Below are 24,514 nucleotides of genomic sequence, written 5' to 3'. Positions count from 1 at the left end.
CACCTTGCTGAGCAGGTCAGACAGGGAGGAGTGTCTATTCATAGATTTATTCTAAGATGACTGCACCTCTCTATGATGGCCACATGAATAGAAGTTACAATATAGTATATCACAGATCCAATTTGCCTATTGGCTGCCTGGTCACTGTTGCAATAGCTTATTTTTGAGGCAGATAATCAGGGGCGAAACATTCACTGGGGACGGAGGGGTCATGAAATGGCATTTTTGTCCCAACCTGTTTCATCATTGCAATGTGATACAAAAAGCGGCTTTGGTGTGCTTTAGGACCATGCGGATGCCTCCGAGCGGTCGGGTAGGCTGTTTGGAGTGTTTTCAACCAGCTGGATTTAGGACCACGCGGACACAACAGAGCCTGCTGACAGGCAAAGCTTCTGGAAGGCTGGCTGGAGTGGACCAGTACGGGATAGTTCAGTGTGTATGTGTTGCGCTCTTTCACCGAGTTGTTAAAGCAAACTGAGCAGAAAGTGGCTACTGTTTAGTTGACTGATGTAGCTGGCAAGGTAACTGCTGTTTAACTTAACAGAAAAAAACGAAACTAGTGTTTATTCGCAGTGCTGAGCTAGTATTGTAACTGACATGTAACGTTAGCTAATGTTTCATCAGCTCTCGACTGAGGGAATGAATAAACTACGCTAGTGAGTAGCTACCACAGCCAGGTCATCTCTAGCCTCTAGTTATCTGTCAGATAGTAATAATAGACGCCTCATATCGATATCTAACAGCTGTTGTTTGTATGGACATGTTTTGTAGCCTTTGTTTTGTCCCGTTTCAGAAGTAAATTAACTTTGCTAGCTTTCGCCAATTGATTTACCATTCGAGAGAGAGCTGGCCAAAAGTTGGCTAACATGAACTATTATTTTTGTCTCAATCACACTAGACCTGAATCAGATGATTAAACCATCGGCCAAACGATTTAATATTGATATTCTGACGTTTTTTTCAGTGCAATGTCAGTTTTATTAGTCAGTATGGCAATGTAACGTTATTGATCTGTCAGTTTCCCTAGCTAATTCCCTACTTTTCACACGGACACAGTATTAAACAGCTCTAACATTACAATGTTCAGTGTGTTGGTGCACAGTAGGGGTCTGCGCGGGACCAATTTCTTTATCCCGCTCCCGCCGGCTTTCTGTTGGACTCCGACCCGCTACCGCAAGAACTGTTCTAAATCCAACCGCAGTCCCGCAATGTTATTTTAGGCGTATGTGACTTTAGGCGTATGTGACGCAGCTCACTTGCCAGCCATGGTCCCAGCAAATTTCCACCCTATAGGTAATATAAAATGCGCAAAAATAACTTAAGAAATTGATTAAATTACCAGAGATTCTCACATGACTCTTATTGTATTTCTGGGCTATATCAGCCAATATGCTAAACGTAGTTTGAAGAGAGCAGAGTTGGAGAGACTTGCACTTTCTCTTGAGCTATTTTTATAGCCTACCTTTTAGGAGTGGGAAGATTTTCAGACAGAAATATTGGTGATCAATATTTAGGCCTGTTTCTAGGCAATGTAGTAAACTATAGCCTAATCATAGGCCTATTTAGGAAGTACATTTCCTTGGAAAGATAACTGCCACGTGCTTCTCGCCCATGCAGAGGATGGCTCATAACCATGTGTTTAATGTATTTGATACCATTCCATTTACTTAGCTCCAGCCGTTACCACGAGCCCGGCCTCCCCAATTAAGGTGCCACCAACCTCCTGTGCATAGGCTATAACCTACTTTATTTAATTGAGACCACACACACACCTGATCTTGCAGGTATGGCAACTGAACTGGAGGCAGCAAGAATGATGACACCGACACTTGCTACGTTTTGCATAGTCCTATAGGATATAGCCTACATTTTAGGAGGAAGATTTGCAGGCAGAGACAAATAAATGGGTCATCAATACTTACTTAAATAATAGCCTAACCTATGTGCGCATTGTGCCTTTTCCCTTTTAATGATGATTACATATTTTGATTGTACTTCGACTCAAGTTGGTTGGGCGCCCTCCACTTCTTTCCATTATCAATATTTATTTACAGACACTGTAGTAAACTACAGTCAAATCATATTTAAGTACATTTCATATTCAAGTTAACTGCCACGTGATTCTCCGCCCATGTAGGCAGCCACACATACTAGGCGCACTTGAACTTTCACGCACAACTAGGAGAGGTAGGCTACTGAAGTTGAAGCAGCGAATTCTGACTGTGTGAATAATGCGAAAAATATGTGATTTTGATACAATAGGTAGGATAATGCATACACAACAGAAAGAGGACTGTTTCCAAATAATCTGTTTGACAACAAAAATATTCCCGCGGGAATGCAGCCCTCTAGTGCAGTCAGTACACAACACTATGCTCATCATGTCTTAGCAGGATCAGATGGTGACAGGGGTCCCTGCAGGGTCAGGCAGCCAGGGAAGACCAGAGCTCAGGGGAATTTGCAGTATATTAACAATATCAGTGACTGATACAAAGTTCTATCTTGAATTGATGGATAGGGCTACAGTAGCTACAGGACAGCAGCTTAAGCTTAAAGCTACAGTCTGGGATCTGGGAATAAAGGTCATTTCAATTATTGAACCATTGATTCTATTCTTTGATAATATAATGTATAAATGTACACCAAGGTAATGCCTCATTTTAGGAGGATCAGATGGTGACAGGGGTCTCAACAGGTTCAGGCAGCCAGGAAATACCAGTCTATGACAGAGGTGAAGTGAATTTTTGCAGATACAACACTATTCTCTCTGTGCAGCAAACACTAGACAAGCCAGATGCTATTTTAAGACAGTCTGACAAACCTCCAAAGTTGATTTGCAAACTGTATCAAGGGTTGATAGAGGCTTTTCCTGATGACACAAAACATGTCAAACAAAAATGTGAGGAAGACCTGGGAGATGCTATTGATGATGATGAATGGATACAGATAGGTTAGAATGCCCAGTCGTATCATCTCAGAAATAAATTACTGCAGTTTAGGACCATCCATAGAATGTACTATATACCAGTGAAACTGAATTACATGCACTCCGAAATGTAATTCCTCTGCTGGAGGTGTAAAACAGAAAAGGGGACATATTTGCATATGTTATGGTCTTGTGAAGGCTGGAAGAATTCTGGCAAAGAGTATGTTCTTTTATCTCAGCATGTCTACAGATTCTCCATTCTCCCGTTTTGTTTGCTTGGAAATGTTGATACTGGAGACTGCTATCTGAAGAAACTGTGTAATCAAGCATTTATAGCGGCTAAGAAATGCATTGCCATTAATTGGAAGGTTGGTTATCCTCCCACAATGTCAAGTTATGTATCACTAGATTTGATTAATTACAAGATGAAGGGTATACTGGGCAACTTTCATAAGGTCTGGATGCCTTATGTGGAATACAGTACGACTAAATGAGTCTGTATTGAAAACATGTCCACGTCAGGGGAAATACCTATTTAGGAAATCCCTAGATGCTGGGCTGCTCAACCTGGCCCTGGGGGTCTGCCATCCTGTGGGTTGTCACTCTGGTCCTGGCCTAACACCCGAAATAATTAATGTTTCACTAAGATCCTAAAGCTGAGTGGGGTGTGTTGGGTTGGGGCGCTGCAGGGCGGTGGACCCTAGGGACAGGACAGGGCGACCCAGCTATATTGTGTGCAAGTAAAAAGAGCTCTACAGTACTATTAGTCCTATGAGATTAATTATATGGAGGATTTGCTGTTTCTGTGTGTTCATGTATATTTGAGGTGTATGTGTCTTTTGTTTTTTTTGTTCTTTGTTTCCAAATCTTTAAAAAAAATCTAAAGGTGTGAACTGGGAAGGAAATTGTGTTGGGACAGAGTTGATTTATTGACTAGACTGGTGGGGGTCGGCGTGCAGGTGGCTCAGGCTGGCTGGTCGGTCTGTCTGAAATTTGATATAGAGGATGTCTTAATAAAGACAATCAAAAGTCTTTGTGATTTTTTCAAGAGTTGTTCATTTGTTAGGCTATTGGTTAAAGGTTCAACACAATATTTATTATTGAATTTCCTATGATCTAGTTCAGTCTTATTAATCACCTACACATATTTAATAATGATCTCTTACCGAGCTTGATGACCGTGGAAATTTTTGCTTACTTTTTGTTCAAAATAGAGATGGCATATTGGATTGTGTAAAAATGCAAAATTCACAAAAAGTGATGTTAGCTGATGAAGATTAGCTCATAGAACAAAACAAGATCTCCTAAGCCTGTGTTTACCACAGACCTTATTTTCGGTGTTTATCCAAAAACCCTACAAAAATGCCATTCATTTCCCCATAAGCTTTGTCCAATGACAAAAACATTAGCAAAAATACTTATTTAATATTTCTCTCTATAGCGCTTTGAAGCTAAGTCAGTTAAGATGGCGTCTCATGGAGTCAACATGCGCTGTTTGAACTCACCCAGGAAGTGATGTTGTAGGCTAGTTCAGTGCTGCCGCCTCTGACCCCACTCATTGACTCAAGTCGAAGACCGACGGGGGTACTGCAGACAGCCATTAACAACAAAATTATCCTTATAACTTCTTCTGTGTGAGATTTTAAAATAATTGGTTCAAGGACATACATCTAGTGTATTAGAAGCAATTATTGGTACCATGATTGTCTTTGAAACATTTTTTTATTTACATGAAGATTGACATTTTTCCATTCACTATTGTGGTCCTCTGTAGCTCAGCTGGTAGAGCACGGCGCTTGTAACGCCAAGGTAGTGGGTTCGATCCCCGGGACCACCCATACACAAAAATGTATGCACGCATGACTGTAAGTCGCTTTGGATAAAAGTGTCTGCTAAATGGCATATTATTATTATTATTATTATTATTATTATAATGGGGAGTCCTGTTTTCTGCTAACAATGCCTGTAGTACCGGGGTCGGCCTTGAACTCCCATGGCTTGAATAAGAGGGGGCAGTAGTACTCCCCTGGTGAGGACATAAACTTGATTTGTAAACAAGAGAGTTTGCATTATTGAGGAGCAAGCTCACACTATGCCAACGTTACTATATTTGACCTGAAGAGGGCACTGTTAACCACTAACCAGTCTTCTCAGTTCCAAGCAAGTCAACATGTTGTGCTGTAAAGTGGTTTGGTTTCAAAGGGCTATTTGGGTCCCTTCAATTAAATATAGGTAAACATGTAGTAGTTGTTCTAACAGCCTTGCCTAAAAAGGACCCAACTGCAACTATAAGGCAATGTGAGATGGAGTGAAAGGTTGCCAGAGGTTTCATCAATGGTAACTTTACTTCCCACCAGCTACTAGTGTTAACAAGACCATGCAAACCTTAACCTTGTGTGAGATTTTTCCATTTAGTCTTTGAAAAACATATGTATTCTTTAGTAGACTATAGGTTGAAATGCTGTATGTCATCTGTGTCACACATTCCTACAGAGACAGACTGGCCATAGGGCAGTTCTGGCAAATGCCAGATGAGCTGGTCCATCTGTAGCACAGTGGGCCTTTCTAAGTTGGTGTTTTTGCACATAAGTATCATTATTTGGCTAATAATGGGGCCTCTGGAGAAAAAATGGGCCGGTGTGTTGGAAATGCCCAATTTCTGGTCCTAGTTGGTCCCTGCATCTCAATATGAAAACTTCTGAAAGTAATGTTTTTTTTAATTCATGAATAGGCCTATGCTTGTGAGGTTAATTTAGTTGTTTGGACTATGATGAGAGAATGCAGTCCTACTGGTTAGGTTCTTTAACCAGGTTATTTCCTGGTTATTTCCCAGCAATGGGGATAACACTCTATTGTCTGCTTTGCATGCCCAGATGCTGCTGCCAGATTCACTGGCAAGACTGCATTCTTAGAACATAGAGAGGACTGAAAAACCATTTCACCTTCTATAAGCAGGTAAACTTATTAAATACAAAAAAAAAAAAAAAAAGTGCACACCAAGGGCACATTTCACAGATCAAGCCCACTTCTGGACTAAAAATCATGCTAATTGAAAGTGCTTTCAGTGCAGGACTAGGCTTGTTTTTAATAGACGGCAACTAGCAGGACATAGATGTTTAAGTCATGTTCGATCCTACATTTTCCATCCTCTACAGTAGACAATCAAACATCATCAGATCATCTTTGAGATTATTGTTGATTGTCAAATAAAGGTCCCTCCACTGTAGTTGCTCCTCCTCCTTGTCTCGCTGCATTACTTGAATTTCTCTTAGAAAAAGAAGGGGAAGTGCACTGTGATGCACAAGGAAATAAACCAGCCTGTTTAAGTGAGTTCTCAGTACAGTACAAGGTGTACCAGTATAAAAGCTGTAGCTGTACATTGCTCCTTTACACTACTGGACAACATGAGGACCCTGCTACTTACAACCGTGCTGCTGGTGCTGCTCTGTAGCACACAAGGTGAGCAAACTTAATAAATATAGACTGGTTTATAAATACGTTTCTTTGAAATCACTGCAATGATAGGTGCAAGTCTTGGTTGAGGTGTGCTTTAAAAAAAGATATATATTTCAGGTCCAGGGCAAAATGATTGATATGTAGCCTATGTTGCATTATGTTGTTGAACTATGTTTGTCAGTGAAGGATCTTCAGTAACTTAGTAAAGGAATGAAAATACTCACCCTCCTCTTCATAGACTTACAACTAACTTTCTCATAACCAATTAATTTATTTCATAAGCTAATGATGATCCACACTTTAAGAATCCTATCATCACTTCTGCTCTAAATGTCAATTTCTCCACAGTGCTCACACTCAGGTGCTACACCTGTGATGAGGCTGATGCTGACTGCAAGCAAGAGACAGAATGTCCACCATCGAGCATGTACTGCAGAACTGTGGTGACTGGTAAATATTCCACTTGTCTTCTTTCATTCAGGTCTTTCAATCTCTATCAATAATATGTATGTATTATTAATCAACTGAGTGCAATAATCATCTGTAAATTGCTCAAACATTTTCTACTTCCTTATTTTCCTTCACAGCGGACACAGTGACTCGTACCTGTGAGGAGATATGTGCCTCGGGTGTCAACGTCTATTGTTGCCAGGGAGACCTGTGTGAGAACTGACATGATCCATGGAGAGCTATCATCACTGACTACACACTTTCACCTTCTGTTTAGATACAGTAGAATGTTGTGGGGGAAATACGTTAGAATATGGGAATACATTATAACCTTTTAATGAATTACATTTACATTTTAGCCATTTAGCAGACGCTCTTATCCAGAGCGACTTACAGTTAGTGCATTCATCTTAAGATAGCTAGGTGAGACAACCACATATGACAGTAATAACTTATTTATTGTGGAAAAATACTTATCAACAAAGTCACTGCTATTATTTGAGATAATCTTAACAAGACAAAACCTTATACTTTCTGTCATGCAAAAAAATCTATCCATATTTTGGGGTACAGCACGATTCAACTGTTTCTGCTGTCCTTCAATGGCTTGACTTAATGCCATAAAACTATGATATTCACAGACGTGGAGGTTTTACAGTAATGAGGATTTCCAATGCCTGAGCTGTGATGCTGGTGTGTCACTTTTATAAATTAATACTAAGAGGCGCCCTAGCCAGGCAGCTAGTGTAGCCTCTCCTAATCTCCTCTCTCTCCTGATGCTTCTGAGTGGGTCATGCTGGCTCATGGCCTCCTGCTGGGATGTGGGTCGCCAGACGATGACAATGCCTGCCTGTCGTAGCCGTATGCATCTGGGCAGGCAGGATTATCTAAATCCCTCCAATGCGGGGGAGTTATGGAGAACCTGTACCACTCACCTGGCAACTCAACTCCACTCTCCCTCCTGAAAAAAGTGCTTGATCATGGTGTAGTTTGCTTTATTGTTGAGAGATTAAAAACAAATAAAATAAAAGCAAGCGTATGTTTTTGATGGAGAAAAGAAGAAGACTTCACACATATAACATCCTCTTATTCTGCATAACTGTAGATAAGGCAAATGTTTAAATGTCGTCACTCAGCACACGTCAGTGCCCACTGGGCACAGACGTCAATTCAATGTCTATTCCATGTTGGTTCAACGTAATTTCATTGAAATGACGTGGAAACAACGATGATTCAACCAGTGGATGGTCTGTGGCTGGTCATCTTAATTAAACAGGGAAATATTGGTCACATCTAGATTTGTATTTATTTTCCAGCCATTATTTCCTTTTCCATTAGCGCTCCACATTTTTGAGATTGAGGATTTGTGGGTGTTAAAAATAACCCTGGAGCATTAGACAGACAACCTTCAGTCCTTTACACATCATGTGAAGGGTGTTTCATTCAATCCTCATAAAGGGGTCAGCATAACACACATCCCATGAACAAAAGAGCAAACGTTATCTCGGAAAACCTTGCTTTCTCTGATATTATAGGGCACTTTTATCAATTTATAGATGCCCAGAAAAGGCAGAAACTGATTTACAGTTTACAGAAACAGTACTCAAACTGATTAGATATTGTGCATGAAAACAATACGTTATGATATGAATGGCATGTTTGGCATTCAACCAAATTAACTACATGTTACAGTGGGGAAAAAAAGTATTTAGTCAGCCACCAATTGTGCAAGTTCTCCCACTTAAAAAGATGAGAGAGGCCTGTAATCTTCATCATAGGTACACGTCAATTATGACAGACAAAATGAGAAAAAAAAATCCAGGAAATCACATTGTAGGATTTTTAATGAATTTATTTGCAAATTATGGTGGAAAAAAAGTATTTGGTCAATAACAAAAGTTTCTCAATACTTTGTTATATACCCTTTGTTGGCAATGACACAGGTCAAACGTTTTCTGTAAGTCTTCACAAGGTTTTCACACACTGTTGCTGGTATTTTGGCCCATTCCTCCATGCAGATCTCCTCTAGAGCAGTGATGTTTTGGGGCTGTCGCTGGGCAACACGGACTTTCAACTCCCTCCAAAGATTTTCTATGGGGTTGAGATCTGGAGACTGGCTAGGCCACTCCAGGACCTTGAAATGCTTCTTACGAAGCCACTCCTTCGTTGCCCGGGCGGTGTGTTTGGGATCATTGTCATGCTGAAAGACCCAGCCACGTTTCATCTTCAATGCCCTTGCTGATGGAAGGAGGTTTTCACTCAAAATCTCACGATACATGGCCCCATTCATTCTTTCCTTTACACGGATCAGTCGTCCTGGTCCCTTTGCAGAAAAACAGCCCCAAAGCATGATATTTCCACCCCCATGCTTCACAGTAGGTATGGTGTTCTTTGGATGCAACTCAGCATTCTTTGTCCTCCAAACACGACGAGTTGAGTTTTTACCAAAATGTTCTATTTTGGTTTCATCTGACCATATGACATTCTCCCAATCCTCTTCTGGATCATCCAAATGCACTCTAGCAAACTTCAGACGGGCCTGGACATGTACTGGCTTAAGCAGGGGGACACGTCTGGCACTGTAGGATTTGAGTCCCTGGCGGCATAGTGTGTTACTGATGGTAGGCTTTGTTACTTTGGTCCCAGCTCTCTGCAGGTCATTCACTAGGTCCCCCCGTGTGGTTCTGGGATTTTTGCTCACCGTTCTTGTGATCATTTTGACCCCACAGGGTGAGATCTTGCGTGGAGCCCCAGATCGAGGGAGATTATCAGTGGTCTTGTATGTCTTCTATTTCCTAATAATTGCTCCCACAGTTGATTTCTTCAAACCAAGCTGCTTACCTATTGCAGATTCAGTCTTCCCAGCCTGGTGCAGGTCTACAATTTTGTTTCTGGTGTCCTTTGACAGCTCTTTGATCTTGGCCATAGTGGAGTTTGGAGTGTGACTGTTTGAGGTTGTGGACAGGTGTCTTTTATACTGATAACAAGTTCAAACAGGTGCCATTAATACAGGTAACGAGTGGAGGACAGAGGAGCCTCTTAAAGAAGAAGTTACAGGTCTGTGAGAGCCAGAAATCTTGCTTGTTTGTAGGTGACCAAATACTTATTTTCCACCATAATTTGCAAATAAATTCATTAAAAATCCTACAATGTGATTTTCTGGAGAAAAAAAATCTCAATTTGTCTGTCATAGTTGACGTGTACCTATGATGAAAATTACAGGCCTCTCTCATCTTTTTAAGTGGGAGAACTTGCACAATTGGTGGCTGACTAAATACTTTTTTCCCCCACTGTATACAAATGAATTTATGAATAAAGCAGTGATTAAATTATTTGTTTCCTTTACCCATTGTGATCCAACAACTACATCACATATAGACATTTAGCGGCCTGGTATACAGCTTTCCATTATTGTTTTGATCTCTATTTTGAATCATAAGAGACACTGTTATTAAGCAGGCTTTATGATAAACCCATGCAGTTGCATAACTTACAGTAAAGAACAAAAGTCACCAGAATCAGCATAACCTTCATTTTAACAGGGAAGACATATTGAGACGTACAGTAGGTCTCTTTTACAAATGCTGTATATACAGTGCATTCAGAAAGTATTCAGACCCCTTGACTTTTTCCACATTTTGTTATGTTACAGCTTTATTCTAAAACTGATTAAATAAAAACATTTCCTAATCAATCTACACACAATACCCCATAATGGCAAAGCGAAAACAGGTTTTTAGAAATGTTTGAAAATTTAGAACGTAAAAAAAAAAAGTATTCAGACCTTTGCTATGAGACTCGAAATTGAACTCAGGTGCATCCTGTTTCCATTGATCATCCTTGAGATGTTTCTACAACTTGATTGGAGTCCACCTGTGGTAAATTCAATTGATTGGACATGATTTGGAAAGGCACACACCTGTCTATATAAGGTCCCACAGTTGACAGTGCACGTCAGTGCAAAAACCAAGTTATGAGGTGGAAGGAATTGTCCGTAGAGCTCCGAGACAGGATTGTGTCGAGTCACAGATCTGTAGAAGGGTACCAAAACATTTCTGCAGCATTGAAGGTCCCCAAGAACACAGTGGCCTCCATCATTCTTAAATGGAAGAAGTTTAGAACCACCAAGACTCTTTCTACAGCTGAGCAATCGGGGGAGAAGGGCCTTGGTCAGGGAGGTGACCAAGAACCCGATGGTCACTCTGACAGAGCTCCAGAGTTCCTCTGTGGAGATGGGAGAACCTTCCAGAAGGACAACCATCTCTGCAGCACTCCACCAATCAGGCCTTTACGGTAGAGTGGCCAGCTGGAAGCCACTCCTCAGTAAAAGGCACATGACAGCCCACTTGGAGTTTGCAAAAAGGCACCTAAAGACTCTCAGACCATGAGAAACAAGATTCTCTGATCTGATGAAACCAAGATTGAACTCTGGCCTGAATGCCAAGCCTCACATTTGGAGGAAACCTGGCACCATCCCTACGGTGAAGCATGGTGGTGGCAGCATCATGCTGTGGGGATGTTTTTCAGCGGCAGGGACTGAGAGACTAGTCAGGATCGAGGAAAAGATTAATGGAGCAAAGTACAGAGAGATCCTTGATGAAAATCTGCTCCAGAGCACTCAGGACCTCAGACTGGGGTGAAGGTTCACCTTCCAACAGGACAACGACCCTAAGCACACAGCCAAGACAACGCAGGAGTGGCTTCGGGACAAGTCTCTGAATGTCCTTGAGTGGCCCAGCCAGAGCCCGGACTTGAACCCGATCGAACATCTCTGGAAAGACCTGAAAATAGCTGTGCAGCGACGCTACCCATCCAATCTGACGGAGCTTGAGAGGATCTGCAGAGAAGAATGGGAGAAACTCCCCAAATACAGGTGTGCCAAGCTTGTAGCGGCATACCCAATAAGACTCAACGCTGTAATCTCTGCCAAAGGTGCTTCAACAAAGTACTGAGTAAAGGGTCGAAATACTTATGTAAATGTGATATTTCCATTTCTTTTATAAATTTGCAAAAATGTCTAAAAACCTGTTTTTGCTTTGTCATTATGGGGTATTGTGTGTAGATCAATGAGGGGAAAAAACGATTTAATCAATTTTAGAATAAGACTGTAACATAACAAAATGTGGAAAAGGTCAAGGGGTCTGAAGACTTTCCGAATGCACTGTACACAACATAAATACACACATTAAGGGTGGAGAAAATGACTAGGGGTAAATAAGCTGACAGTTGTTAAGGCCCCCTGCTGTGTTGAGTGGTGGGTGTCTGGGAGGGAGAGTGCTTGGCCAGGGAGAGAGTAAAGTGAGGATATTGTACAGTAATGTAAGAGTACATACTACAGTCTCGCCTGTCTAGGATCAATATATTGAATCACAGCAGGGTCTATAACATTAACATGCACCGCACTGGTTGTCTATATTGGGAAGTCCACATCATTTACATTTTAGTCATTTAGCAGACGCTCTTATCCAGAGCGACTTACAGTTAGAGTGCATACATTATTTTTAATATGGCCCCCCTTGGGAATCGAACCCACAACCCTGGCGTTGCAAATGCCATGCTCTACCAACTGAGCTACATCCCTGCCGGCAATTCCCTCCCCTACCCTGGACGACGCTGGGCCAATTGTGCGCCGCCCCATGGGTCTCCCGGTCGCGGCCGGCTACGACAGAGCCTGGCCAAGTGTGGAAGAGCACGCTATGTAGGCTACTACTGTATGAACTCATGATTTAGTAACGCTGCTCTGCTCATTTCAGGTTAGGAGAAGGGGAAAGAGATCAAATGCACTTAACTTAAGCTGTGATATGGACTACTTCTTTAATCATGCAGAAAGAATCAAAAGAAAAGGAAAGAGAGAGAGGGGAGGAGAGAGAGACAGAGAGAGAGAGAGACAGCGAGAGAGAGAAGATCACTTGACTGGCACTCTTCTCCTGTAGGATTTTCTGAACACTAGTTCACACCCCAAAAACTGTGTTGAATTGAGACTTTTATAAGAATCAGATTACATTTTCAACTATTCCTTTTATGCAGTATTCAACAATGTCCCCTTTCCATTGAGCTTTAATAGAAGGTAGCATTTCCTCATGGAGTTGTGGGATAGCCAACTGTGGTAATACTGTAGAATTAATACTATAAGAGTAATGCATTTATGAAATGGCAGCTTACCAAGATTTTTCAATTTAAATAATACCCATTTACATATCTTAAGCTGAAGAAAAAAAGGATGTAGCGTGCATATCACATTAACATCAAAACCCAATTAAACAAAGAGCTTCCAGGATTTCTCAGAAGTTGACTGAGAATCGGCTTATCCAGGCACCATTTCTTTAGAATTAATTCCTGATCGTTTACAGAAAATAGGAAATGACTAGTTTGCAAATGTGAATGATATGAATAATAGACTTCTGATAATATAGCTGATCACAAAGCTAATGTCTTCACTATTTGCAGGGGCGCAACTTTGGTTTTAGAAGTGTGGGGACATAACTTTATTATTATTATCCCAAAGAAATGTGGGTCGGATAAACACTCCAAACAGCCTACCCGACCGCTCGGAGGCGTCCGCATGGTCCTAAAGCACACCGTTGCCTCGTTTTGTATCACATTCCAATGATAAAACTGGGGGGGATAAAAATGCAATTTCTGAATGTGGTGGGGACATGTCCCCCCCCGTCCCCAGTGAAAGATGCGCCCCTGACTATTTTAACTGTTGTGGAGGTCAAAGAGCAGCAGCACAGTCAAATGAGCTCAAGCCTTTTCAGTAGTATTATGAAGGTCATGATATGGTACCAAAAGAGGAATTGACTCTGTGCTTCTGAAATACTGAACAAAGCTATCCATCCCTAACATACCTATTAAAAGAAGGACATACGTCAGCAATATGCATAAGCTGAAAGTGGAAAACATCACACCATTATGAATTCAATACCTCTAAAACACCAGTCACGTCATTCAGTAGTACCACTGAAATAACCTATGAAAGCATGGACCCAGCAACATTGACTTTCTTTCCATCCCATGGCTTAATCCAGTATTCTGGTACTCCAGTGAGGGGTTTCTTTTGTGAATGAGTGAGGTATCTTTGGTCTAATGGAGTAATGGTCCCTCCTTCTATTGGATTATGGGAGGGGTGTGGTATTGTGGTATTAATCTGAGCAGACAGCAGGCAGGCAGCCTGCCCTGGACTAGTGGAGGGCTGTTGTGTCTCTGACGGAGTGACTCCACAGCACAGCTCTCTACAGCTCTGTCCAGTCCACACCGCTCTCTACAGCTCTGTCCAGTCCACACCGCTCTCTACAGCTCTGTCCAGTCCACACCTCTCTCTACAGCTCTGTCCAGTCCACACCACTCTCTACAGCTCTGTCCAGTCCACACCGCTCTCTACAGCTCTGTCCAGTCCACACTGCTCTCTACAGCTCTGTCCAGTCCACACCGCTCTCTACAGCTCTATCCAGTCCACACCGCTCTCTACAGCTCTATCCAGTCCACACCGCTCTCTACAGCTCCAGGGGAAAGAGACCGGTATAGTTTCTCCTCTCCACAAAGATGAACCTTTTCTGCTTCTCTCTGGTAAGGCTCAACTTTATTTTTCTACTTCTCCTCAGTGTAGGGCTTCCCTCTCTCTCAGACGTGTGTGTGTGTGTGTTGAAGAGGGGCTGATCTGTTCCTAAAATTAGAGCGGATTGAGAAGCACACTGGCGTAGCAGCCCCCCCCCCCCCCCCCCCCGCAGCCCCAGCAACATTTTCTCTAAGCCGCATGGCAAAATGCGTAAAATAGCATGAGATTAGCTATACAACTGCACATTTATGTCTCTGCCCCATGGCAAAATAAATTCCAACAAAATGGGGGGGGGCCTTGTTCGAACCTTGGGAGGGGCCCCGCGAAACTGCACCGCGCCACTGGAGAGGCATGGCTTGATTTGGTGGTGGATTTGAGCCCAGCGGGACAGAAACGGACTAGGATTTCTGTGGGGCTTTACTTCAGTGTCTTTTGATGAATTTTATGGTGCTATAAAATCTCCTTTTAAAATAGCGGTTTTAGTCTTTGTAAGCAGTGCAATTGTGTCTTCTACTGTACATTTCTGTGATTGTGTATGGAAGCAACTAAGTGATGCTATTACAGTACTGTTACACTAGAGAGTAGCTTTGGCGTGTGGTTTTTTAGATGACCGAAATATGGGAGATTTCATAGATTTATAGAAAGGAAATAATCCCAAGCACAACTGTATTAGAGGAGTATGTAGCTGGAGCCTACCAAGTCCTCACCTTGGCCAGATGCTGGGGATGTTGAACACAGTTCAGGATTATTGACCGACTTGTCCTCAGAACTGATCCATGGTCAGCAGGTTGAAGAAGCGTGATTGCAGCGTTGTTGTTTCTGTTGTTATTCACCATCACGTGTATCAGGATCTACTGCATAATAGTTCACAATACATAGTAGTGGCCCAGATGTAATGGATCAAGACAGTTCTACAAGTGCTGCTGACAGATTGTCTTTTTACACTGAACTAAAATATAAACGCAACATGCAACAATTTCATAGATTTTACTGAGTTACAGTTCATATAAGGAAATCAGTCAATTGAAATAAATAAATTAGGCCCTAATCTATGGATTTCATGACTGGGAATACAGATATGCATCTGTTTGTCACAGATACCTTAAAAAGAAAGTAGGGGCGTAGATCAGAAAACTAGTCAGTATCTGGTGTGACCACCATTTGCCTCATGCTGGGCGACACATCTCCTTTGCATAGAGTTAATCAGTCTGTTGATTGTGGCCTGTGGAATGTTGTCCCACTCCTCTTCAATGGCTGCGCGAAGTTGCTGGATATTGGCGGGAACTGTAACACGCTGTCGTACAAATCGATCCAGAGCATCCCAAACATGCTCAACGGGTGACATGTCTGAGTATGCAGGCCATGGAAGAACTGGGACATTTTCAGCTTCCAGGAATTGTGTACAGATCCTTGCGACATGGGTCTGTGTCTTATCATGCTGAAACATGAGGTGATGGTGGCGGATGAATGGCACGACAATGAGCCTCAGGATCTCGTCACGGTATCACTGTGCACTCAAATTGCCATCGATAAAATGCATTTGTGTTCGTTGTCCGTAGCTTATGCCTGCCCATACCATAATCCCACAGCCACCATGGGCACTCTGTTCACAACGTTGACATCAGCAAACTGCTTCCCACACGACGCCATACACACTGTCTGCCATCTGCCTGGTAGAGTTGAAACCGGGATTCATCTGTGAAGAGCACACTTCTCCAGCGTGCCAGTGGCAATCAAAGGTGAGCATTTGCCCACTGAAGTCGGTTATGACGCCGAATTGCAGTCAGGTCAAGATCCTGGTGAGGACGACAAGCACGCAGAGGAGTTTCCCTGAGACGGTTTCTGACAGCTTGTGCAGAAAATCTTCAGTTGTGCAAACCCACAGTTTAATCAGCTGTCTGGGTGGCTGGTCTCAGACTATCCCGCAGGTGAAGAAGCCGGATGTGGAGGTCCTAGGCTGGCGTGGTTAGACATGGTCTGTGGTTGTGAGGCCAGTTGGAGGTACTGCCAAATTCTCTAAAACGACGTTGGCGGCTTATGGTAGAGAAATGAACATTCAATTCTCTGGCAACAGCTCTGGTTGGCATTGCTGTATTCAGCATGCCAAGTCCACACTCCCTCAAAACTTGAGACATCTGTAGCATTGTGTTGTGTGACAAAACTGCACGTTTTAGAGTGGCCTTTTATTGTCCCCAGCACAATGTGCACCTGTGTAATAATCATGCTATTTAATCAGCTTCTTGATATTGTCACATCTCCTCCCGTTGCTCCCCTCCGGCGCTCTGATTTGCCGGTCTACTGAGCCACCGGTCTGAGCGCACCACCTCGGCAACACCGGAATGGAAACCCAACGCACCCTAATCACCTCCTGCACCTCATCATCTCATCACCACCCCTATATAGCCCTGGACTGTTCAGTGTTGTGTTGTGTGTGATTGTTAGTGTCTTGTCGTGTACTCGCTCTTTGTTGTTCTCTTGCTCAGTGTTAAGTAAACCTTTACATTGTTGATTCCTGCATCTGTGTCCTGCCTCTTCGTATCCTCAGTACTCGTCACAGATATGCCACACCTGTCAGGTGGATGGATTATTTTGGCAAAGGAGAAATGCTCACTAACAGGGATGTAAACAAATTTGTGCACAACATTTGGGAGAAATACATTTTTTGTGCGTATGGAACATTTCTGGGATTTTTTATTTCAGCTCATGAAACATGGAACCAACACTTTACATGTTGCGCTTATATTTTTGTTCAGTGTAGAAAGAATTCAATCAAGAGATGGTAATCCATAGAGATATCTGATCAAATCTTATTAACCTTCCCCCAAGAAGCAAGCAATCTCAAACAGGTTCTTGTTGCTAGACTAGCCCAGCAGTCTACAGCGTGTCCCTGATTGTGTCCCTGATTTTGTGTATGTGTGTGTGTGTGTGTGTGTGTCCAGGAGGGTTCTATGGACAGTCTGTATGAGGCTGTGCAGGACTCCAGTGATGCCCAGGTCTACACCATCCCCAGCCGTTCCTCCAGCCGCTCCTGTAGCCTCGCCGTGCTGCTGGATGAAAACCCCAAGTGGCATGGCTCGGGACGATCCATCTCCATGGTGATTACACACACACACACACACACACATATGCATTGTGCACACGTGTGCACAAACGCATGCACATACCTATGCAAATGCATGCATACGCACGCACACATATACACACACACAAACGCACACACTTTGTACCCTTAGATTGAGTTTTCATTGGGAAGTCAATTTTCCAGAATTAAGATCTTGACCTTGAATAGACCAAATGCTAAAAGCTGTAGCTCCTCTTCTCTGTGCGCCCAACATACTCACTGATAAGCGCATTCATGGCAGGAAATTGTCAACTGTATAGTTGATCATTTATTTAATGCCATGCCATGGGTATAAATTATCCATCTGGACAAACCAGAGCTAAATCTTGTGGGGTACCTGTTCTCGCAGGAGTTGAGACTTGTGGTCTGCCAGAGGATCAGATTGGACCCAAACAATAAAGCTGATTATGAAATTATGATGATGAAAACAATCCATTGACAGCTGGTCCTAAAGGCATAACCATCAGCCGCCAATCCAATCTGTTCTGCTAAGATGGCATGGACATCACAACCAATATTTTTGTCATATTTATGCAAACATTTTCATGCCAATAGGCAAACTCTTCCACATTTAAGCATGTAGAATCAAAGACTAATAATGTTCTCTTTTGCTTTCAGGAGATCTCCCAAATGCAGAACAACAACACCAAAAATAAGAAAAGAATGTGAGTTTGTCATACTTTGTTCAGATCTGTTTCTATTGACAGAGTGTGCGTGCAGGGCATTGTATCCATAATAAAAAGCGCAGTGAAAGTGGAGAAGCCCTGAGCTCAGCCTTTAGTCAGTAGAGTAAAATGGCTCCAAAGGCGCTCTATCCTCCCAAGGGATAATACTTTAAGTCGCAACTCTTTACCAAGCTTCCTGCCTTTCTGCCCCTATGTAGATTTCACACTGTAAGCCCCCAAGCATCCGTCTATTTAGACAATGCTATCTAAAGCAAAAGATTGGGAAGGAATGAACATCACAATCCAAATCAATTACACACAGGAAAATGTCATTTTCATTTCGGTGTCACCTGTCAAACCAATGTGATCAGATGAAGAGGAGCCCCTGTTATGTTGGTTGCCAAGAAAGCAGGAGGTGCAGGGTTCTGTGCTAGTTTGAGTACAAGTTTCAGTCAAGTCTCATTCAACACCTTTAGCTTTTCTAATTGATGTCCCACTTCAAAATCTACACAAGCAGCGCTTAAGAGCAATCTCTATGACCTTTATGTTTTTAGACAGCTATAAACTACAAAGAGAAATGTTGAACCACAACAACTTACATGATTGAACTATATGGGAATTCTCTCTCACTTGAAGACATAGCAGGACTTTCTTTAAATACATATATAGCAGTAGACCACAATATGGTTCACAGCCCTTTGTTAAAACAATTGTGTTGTGGTTAGACTGGGGATTAAAACAATATCCACTTAAAATATAGTCAGATCTACTGCAAAGATCCCTAGGACTTGCTGACTTAAGTGCACAGTATCCCTTTGGGTCAATCAGGCTGTTGAAATGGCAGATTGTGGCTTTAATCCTGACATTTTTCTGCCCTTTTATTTCAGAACACATGTATCCAAATCAGCATCAGAAAACAGAACTTTAGGTATGTATAATAAAGGTCTGCTTGTGTGGTGTACTTGATGGACTCCCGAGTGGCGCAGTGGTCTAAGAGATCCTGGTTCACTAGAGATCCTGGTTCGAATCCAGGCTCTGTCGTAGCCGGCCGCAACTGGGAGACCCATTGGTCCAGGGTAGGGGAGGGAATGGCCGGCAGGGATGTAGCTCAGTTGGTAGAGCATGGCGTTTGCAACGCCAGGGTTGTGGGTTCGATTCCCACTGGGAAAATAAAATAAAAAGATAATGTAAGTCGCTCTGGATAAGAGCGTCTGCTAAATGACTAAAAATGTAAATGAAGACTTAATGATATACTGTACCACTAAGAAAAATATATATTTTTCATTTAACCCTTATTTTACAAGGTAAATTGACTGAGAACACAGTCTCATTTACAGCAACGATATGGGGAATAGTTACAGGGGAGAGGAGGGGGGATGAAATTAGCCAATTGGAGGCTGGGGATGATTAGGTGGCCATGATGGCCAGATTGGGAATTTAGCCAAGACACCGGGTTTAACACCCCTACTCTTACGATAAGTGCCATGGATCTTTAGTGACCACAGAGAGTCAGGACACCCGTTTAACGTCCCATCTGAAAGACAATCAATCAACAGTTTAGCATTAGCCAGACATACAATTTCAACCAAATAGTCAAACCTGAGCAATGCACAGACAAACAGTTAAATTACCAAGAGAGCATTACACCAAAACCTCTCTGGATGTTTTTGTGCTGAATTAGGTAAAAAGATCATTGGCACTTAGTAGGAGTCTACTACAGTATTTTGTAGCAATTTTTTTTGGGGGGGAGGACACATTAAACTCTCATTGCCAGCCACGGTTACTTGCTTGGCTGTCTGTGGTACTTAGGGCCTCCATTTTGTTTTCACTGTGGTGTGCCCTGACCTTGGTCAGCCAAATAAACCCCTTAATGGTTTTGATTTCTCTCCCTGCAGATCATGCCGCTGCCGGCTGCAATACTGCTCTCTGGCTGCCCGCCAAAGTCCCTCCAGAAGAAGATTTAGATTTAGTCCACATCAAGAACAATCAAAACGAAGGTAAATTGTCTGGGGATTTTGAGGTTAAGCTGATCTATTCGCTTGCGTTCATCTGGACACTCCACCACATGGGCTCTGGCTGTGGCGTCGCTTGAGTGTAGCCTACAGTTTAAGTGTCTGAAGAGATTCCCATAGCATCCAAATCCCTCTTACGGAGAGTGTTGTGCAGACTGGAGCTTTTCTTAACACACTTGGCTGTCAGGCCTTGGATTAATTAAGTGCCAGCAGGATATTAGTGTAGTAACACTGGGGGCAACTCTGGGCATGTGTAATTTAGTCAGTGTACTACAGTACATGAGGTTGTGGTGGGGGAATTGCATTAGTGTGTAGTACATGAGACACAGGGTAGACTTCACTGCATAATACTGAAACTGAATGTGATTATGAATGGATACAAGACATTACATCTCAGAATAAAAGTCCCAATCACAGTGCTGTATTGGAACATTACCTATCAGGGTTTAGGAGTTTAGTGAGACTTCTGACTGGTGTGATTCTGTGGTTCAGAGATGGTCAAGCCCATGGTCAGAACTGAGGTCCAGGCCAACGCCACGATCAGGACCAAAAGGGGAAGAGGAGGACGCAAGTCGAGAAGAAAGAAAAATGAAAAGCCACCAACTCAGGTTGGGAAAAAGAACTGTCCCTTATTTTGTCCAGTACCTTGAGCTATTTTCCCCTATCAATTTTTTCAAAAACTTGACTTAATTCATTGTTTCTTTCTTTTGTTGTATGTAGGTGGTGAGTTCCGAGGGGTGGGCTCAGAACCCAGATCGGCCCAACAGCAGACAGAGAGACCTGGTGAGTGATCGGCCCAACAGCAGACCCCATGCTGCCCATCCCATGCCAGCCCAGAGTCTTACAGTCTTATAATGATATGGCGGTCTGCCTGTTTTTCCATCCAAAGAGCCTCTTGGCCTTAAATTGGGCAATCACTTAACACAAATGCTGATTGAATTTTAATACTGTACAGATGGCTCAGCTGGGAGAGGGGTACCACTATGCCCCCATAATCTTTGGGCCACATGGCAAAGAGGGGTGGGTTGTTGGGGTGGCACCAGGGGAGTCCCTACTCTCACTAATTCACAGTGAGGACCAGATATGGTATTGCTTGCCAATTGTGTGGGAGTGGATCCACATTTGGCCACTCAGCCTCTCTCAGTCCCTGTGTTGGCAGCTTGGCACAGAGGCTAACAAGACTAGTGCAGTGTGCTGATATCATAAAATGGGATTTGGACACCAGTAGTGCCAGCATCTCACCCAGAGAAAATGCATGGCTAGCTGTTCATAATACTAATGGGTAAAATCACCATAATCACACGACTGAGCTTTTTGAACCTGACAATAGCTAGGTTTCCATTCAATTGGCGACAGATTTCCACGCGAATAGGCTACTCTAAAATCCGCATTAAGAAAATATGCACATTTTTCCACCAGTGGCGTTTCCACCTAATTGACTTTTTGCGGATAGAAATCAGTGCATGATGACGTATTGCACACAAAATGTACTTTTTTCTCTTAAGTTTTCATGTACCGAATAAAAATCTAAACTTCAAAATGTTTCCATCACATTTTCAACTCCTACCTATAGTTTTGTCACAAACGCTGTTGCGTTAAATAGCAAATGTGCCTACTCTGGTCTTGGCACGTGCGCTCTAGCCAACCGCTCGCAGATCCATTGCGGGTAGGCTGTGTGGGTCTACATCAGTGGTTCCCAAACTGTGGGGTACACCCCAAGTTTTTTTTTGTTGATGTAGGAACTCAGTCCGATTTTCAACTTACTCTTGAAAGTTGTAATAGTAGAATGCACAAGGTGCAGTTTTCCTCTTGTTATGTCAGTCATTGCATACCTTAAAGAGCTATTCAGAACTTCAACTAGCCCATGTCAGCTAACTTTTTTAGCCCATAGATTTTGTTGTCATGTTTGAGTCACTCAAATATCACATGAATAAACATTAGACATGGTAAAAGGTATAGAATTGAAAGAAAAGTAGCTTTAAAACGGCAACATTTTCTCTTACCCCATGACAAAATGTGTAGAATTGCAGGGAATAAGCTTTAAACCTGCAACATTTTCTCTCCTCCAACAAGAGGGGTGTGAACAGTTTGAGTCATGAACAGTGCTTTTGCCCATAGAAATAGGCGTGGGAGGCACGGGATGTTCCCCAATGCTGGAAGGGGGGCCTGAGTGAAAAAGTTTGGAAACCCCTGGTCTACATGATGAGATTATTATGGATAAGAGCGAGAATATTTTTGTTTGTTAAATGGCAGTCAAGCATCGATCATCATGTCACCAGAATAAAACCCTCAATATTTATTGGAAAGGAGCATGAATATCACAGTGAACTTACCACCCTCTGATGTTCATCAAACTTATTTCAGCTGTAGCCAAATAAACTGCAGTTTCCCGAGTCGTAGTGGGATGAGGACCACACACCATATCATCGCGTTACTCCAAGTTTACTTCGATATGATTATTATTATATCAATATTTGCGCATAAAGGCGTTTCCACCGGTATTTCTGGCATTATTAATTTGACCAACACAGAAAGATCCCACCATGTCGAACGAACAAATGATCTGTCGTGATTTATAGAATTGTACCGAAACTTCCTGTTTCCATCACAGCTGTCGTCATTTTTAAAAATACGGTATGACTTTACTCTGATAAAAACTGTGGATGAAAACGTGGTTATTGACACCGAGGTAAAGACAGTTTCAGGTTCCTCCATAACGGACATGTTTTTATTATGTGTTTGATTTTTGTGACACTCCAGATTGTCCATGCCAACGGGGAAGTGGCCAAGCCCAGAGTGCCAATCAAAAAGAGTCAAAAGCATGGGAGTCAGAAGACTGGGAATAAAGGAAGTGCAAAAACTGGAAAAGAAGAGGCCAAGAAAAATCAGGACACCACACGGAATAAGGAACTCAGAAAATCTACCACAGACAATGAGACTTGTGGTATGACAAAACATGTGTTCTATACAATTTTGATGAATGTCCATATTTGTCAGATGTTAATTTCTGTAGCCTTCTTCTCCGGTCACCACCCAGCAGGGCCCATCCCAGTGATAGAAGGACCCTATCTGGATGTGGTCCGGAGGTCAGCTCCTGGTTGTGAGTCTGTACTACCATCAGCCCAGGAGAATGCTACCCTAGCCCCGGTGGCCATGGAGCTGAGGACTGGGCCTGGAGTCCCTGGAGCTCCTCCCAGGAACCAGCGCTGGAGTAACCCAGCCGAGAACACTCCGGATTGGGGAACGTCCTACCACATCTGCCGCAGGCCCCTCACAGAGTACCCCGTTTATGCCAATGACTACACTCTGCCCCGGGCCAAGGACTGGGCCAAGCACCAGGGGCTGGCCCAAGATGGGAGCCTGAAACGGGACCCCTTGCCACAGGGTGTCCCCCTCTCTGTTACTGATGTGGATCAATGCAACCCCAATGTGAGTTAATGGCAAAAAAACAACAACATAGCCATCTGTTAAAGTAGATTATAGTAGATTGGGCATTTTGTGGAAATGTTAGTTCCAATCTATACCCTACTTCAAATGCCTTGAAACCAACCAATCAAAATGTTCCAATGAAATAGATGATTTGTTTTTATTTGAACCCATAGTAAGTGACTGCTAAAAAGACTACGAACACTAGGACACTAGGAAAGAGGATGTGCTCACATGCACTCATTGAGATATTTCTATACATGCAGTATATCCAATCTGAAATTCAGTGAGCACATGCTCTGAGTGCTTTGTGTGAGACAAAGCTATTGTTTGGGGTTTACGTGACATTGGGGCAGATTATTTCAGATTACTCCATTGTTGTGATTGCGTAGGCTCCTATAGATTTATCTTCTCCTTTGATTCCTGCAGAGGGATCAACACCTACGGGTTACAGGCCATTGAAGGCAAAACTAGGCAAAAGGAGTGGCTAGTATTTGGACAAATGTTTATCTTTAGGAATCCGTAATATGGCTATTTCAGATTTTTCTTTCTAATAAACAGGGTTATAAAATAGAAAATAGGGCCATGTCTAAAAATATAGGATTATATCTGTCAATAGCATCAATTGAAAAAATAAGCATTCCTAATGTATCAGTAGGAGTGTTTAGGGTGTTAAATTTTAAATCAATATAAATGTGTGTACTGTAGGTACATTTCCCCCGCATGCTGCCCTCTAGTGACTTCATGTAGGATTAGTTTATGAAAATCATTTCATGCAACATTTATGAACAATACCAAGCCTCCTCACGTGAAAAACTGCTGAGTATTTCCAAGGGTCGGCCTGGAGGGTCTGAAGAAATAGATTAGAAACTGTAATCCTGGATTGAGACAAGTATGCCTGAT

At 42.6% G+C, this 24,514-nt stretch overlaps 1 protein-coding gene across 1 annotated transcript; it reads left to right on the top strand.

The window, feature by feature from the left end:
- The first annotated feature begins 6,245 nt into the window (after positions 1-6,245).
- LOC311101781 (lymphocyte antigen 6D-like) lies at positions 6,246-8,127 on the top strand. Its single transcript, XM_084142971.1, has 3 exons — positions 6,246-6,385; positions 6,731-6,832; positions 6,970-8,127. The coding sequence occupies exons 1-3, from the start codon at positions 6,331-6,333 to the stop codon at positions 7,053-7,055; spliced, it is 243 nt and encodes an 80-aa protein (XP_083999097.1). The 5' UTR covers positions 6,246-6,330; the 3' UTR covers positions 7,056-8,127.
- The last annotated feature ends 16,387 nt before the right edge of the window (positions 8,128-24,514 follow it).

This window comes from Coregonus lavaretus (assembly GCF_964263955.1).
Source record: "Coregonus lavaretus genome assembly, chromosome: 26".
In the NCBI taxonomy this organism is placed as follows: Eukaryota; Metazoa; Chordata; class Actinopteri; order Salmoniformes; family Salmonidae; genus Coregonus; species Coregonus lavaretus.
The sequence above is the reverse complement of the archived record's forward strand: the minus strand, read 5'-3'. Positions and strand labels throughout refer to the sequence as shown.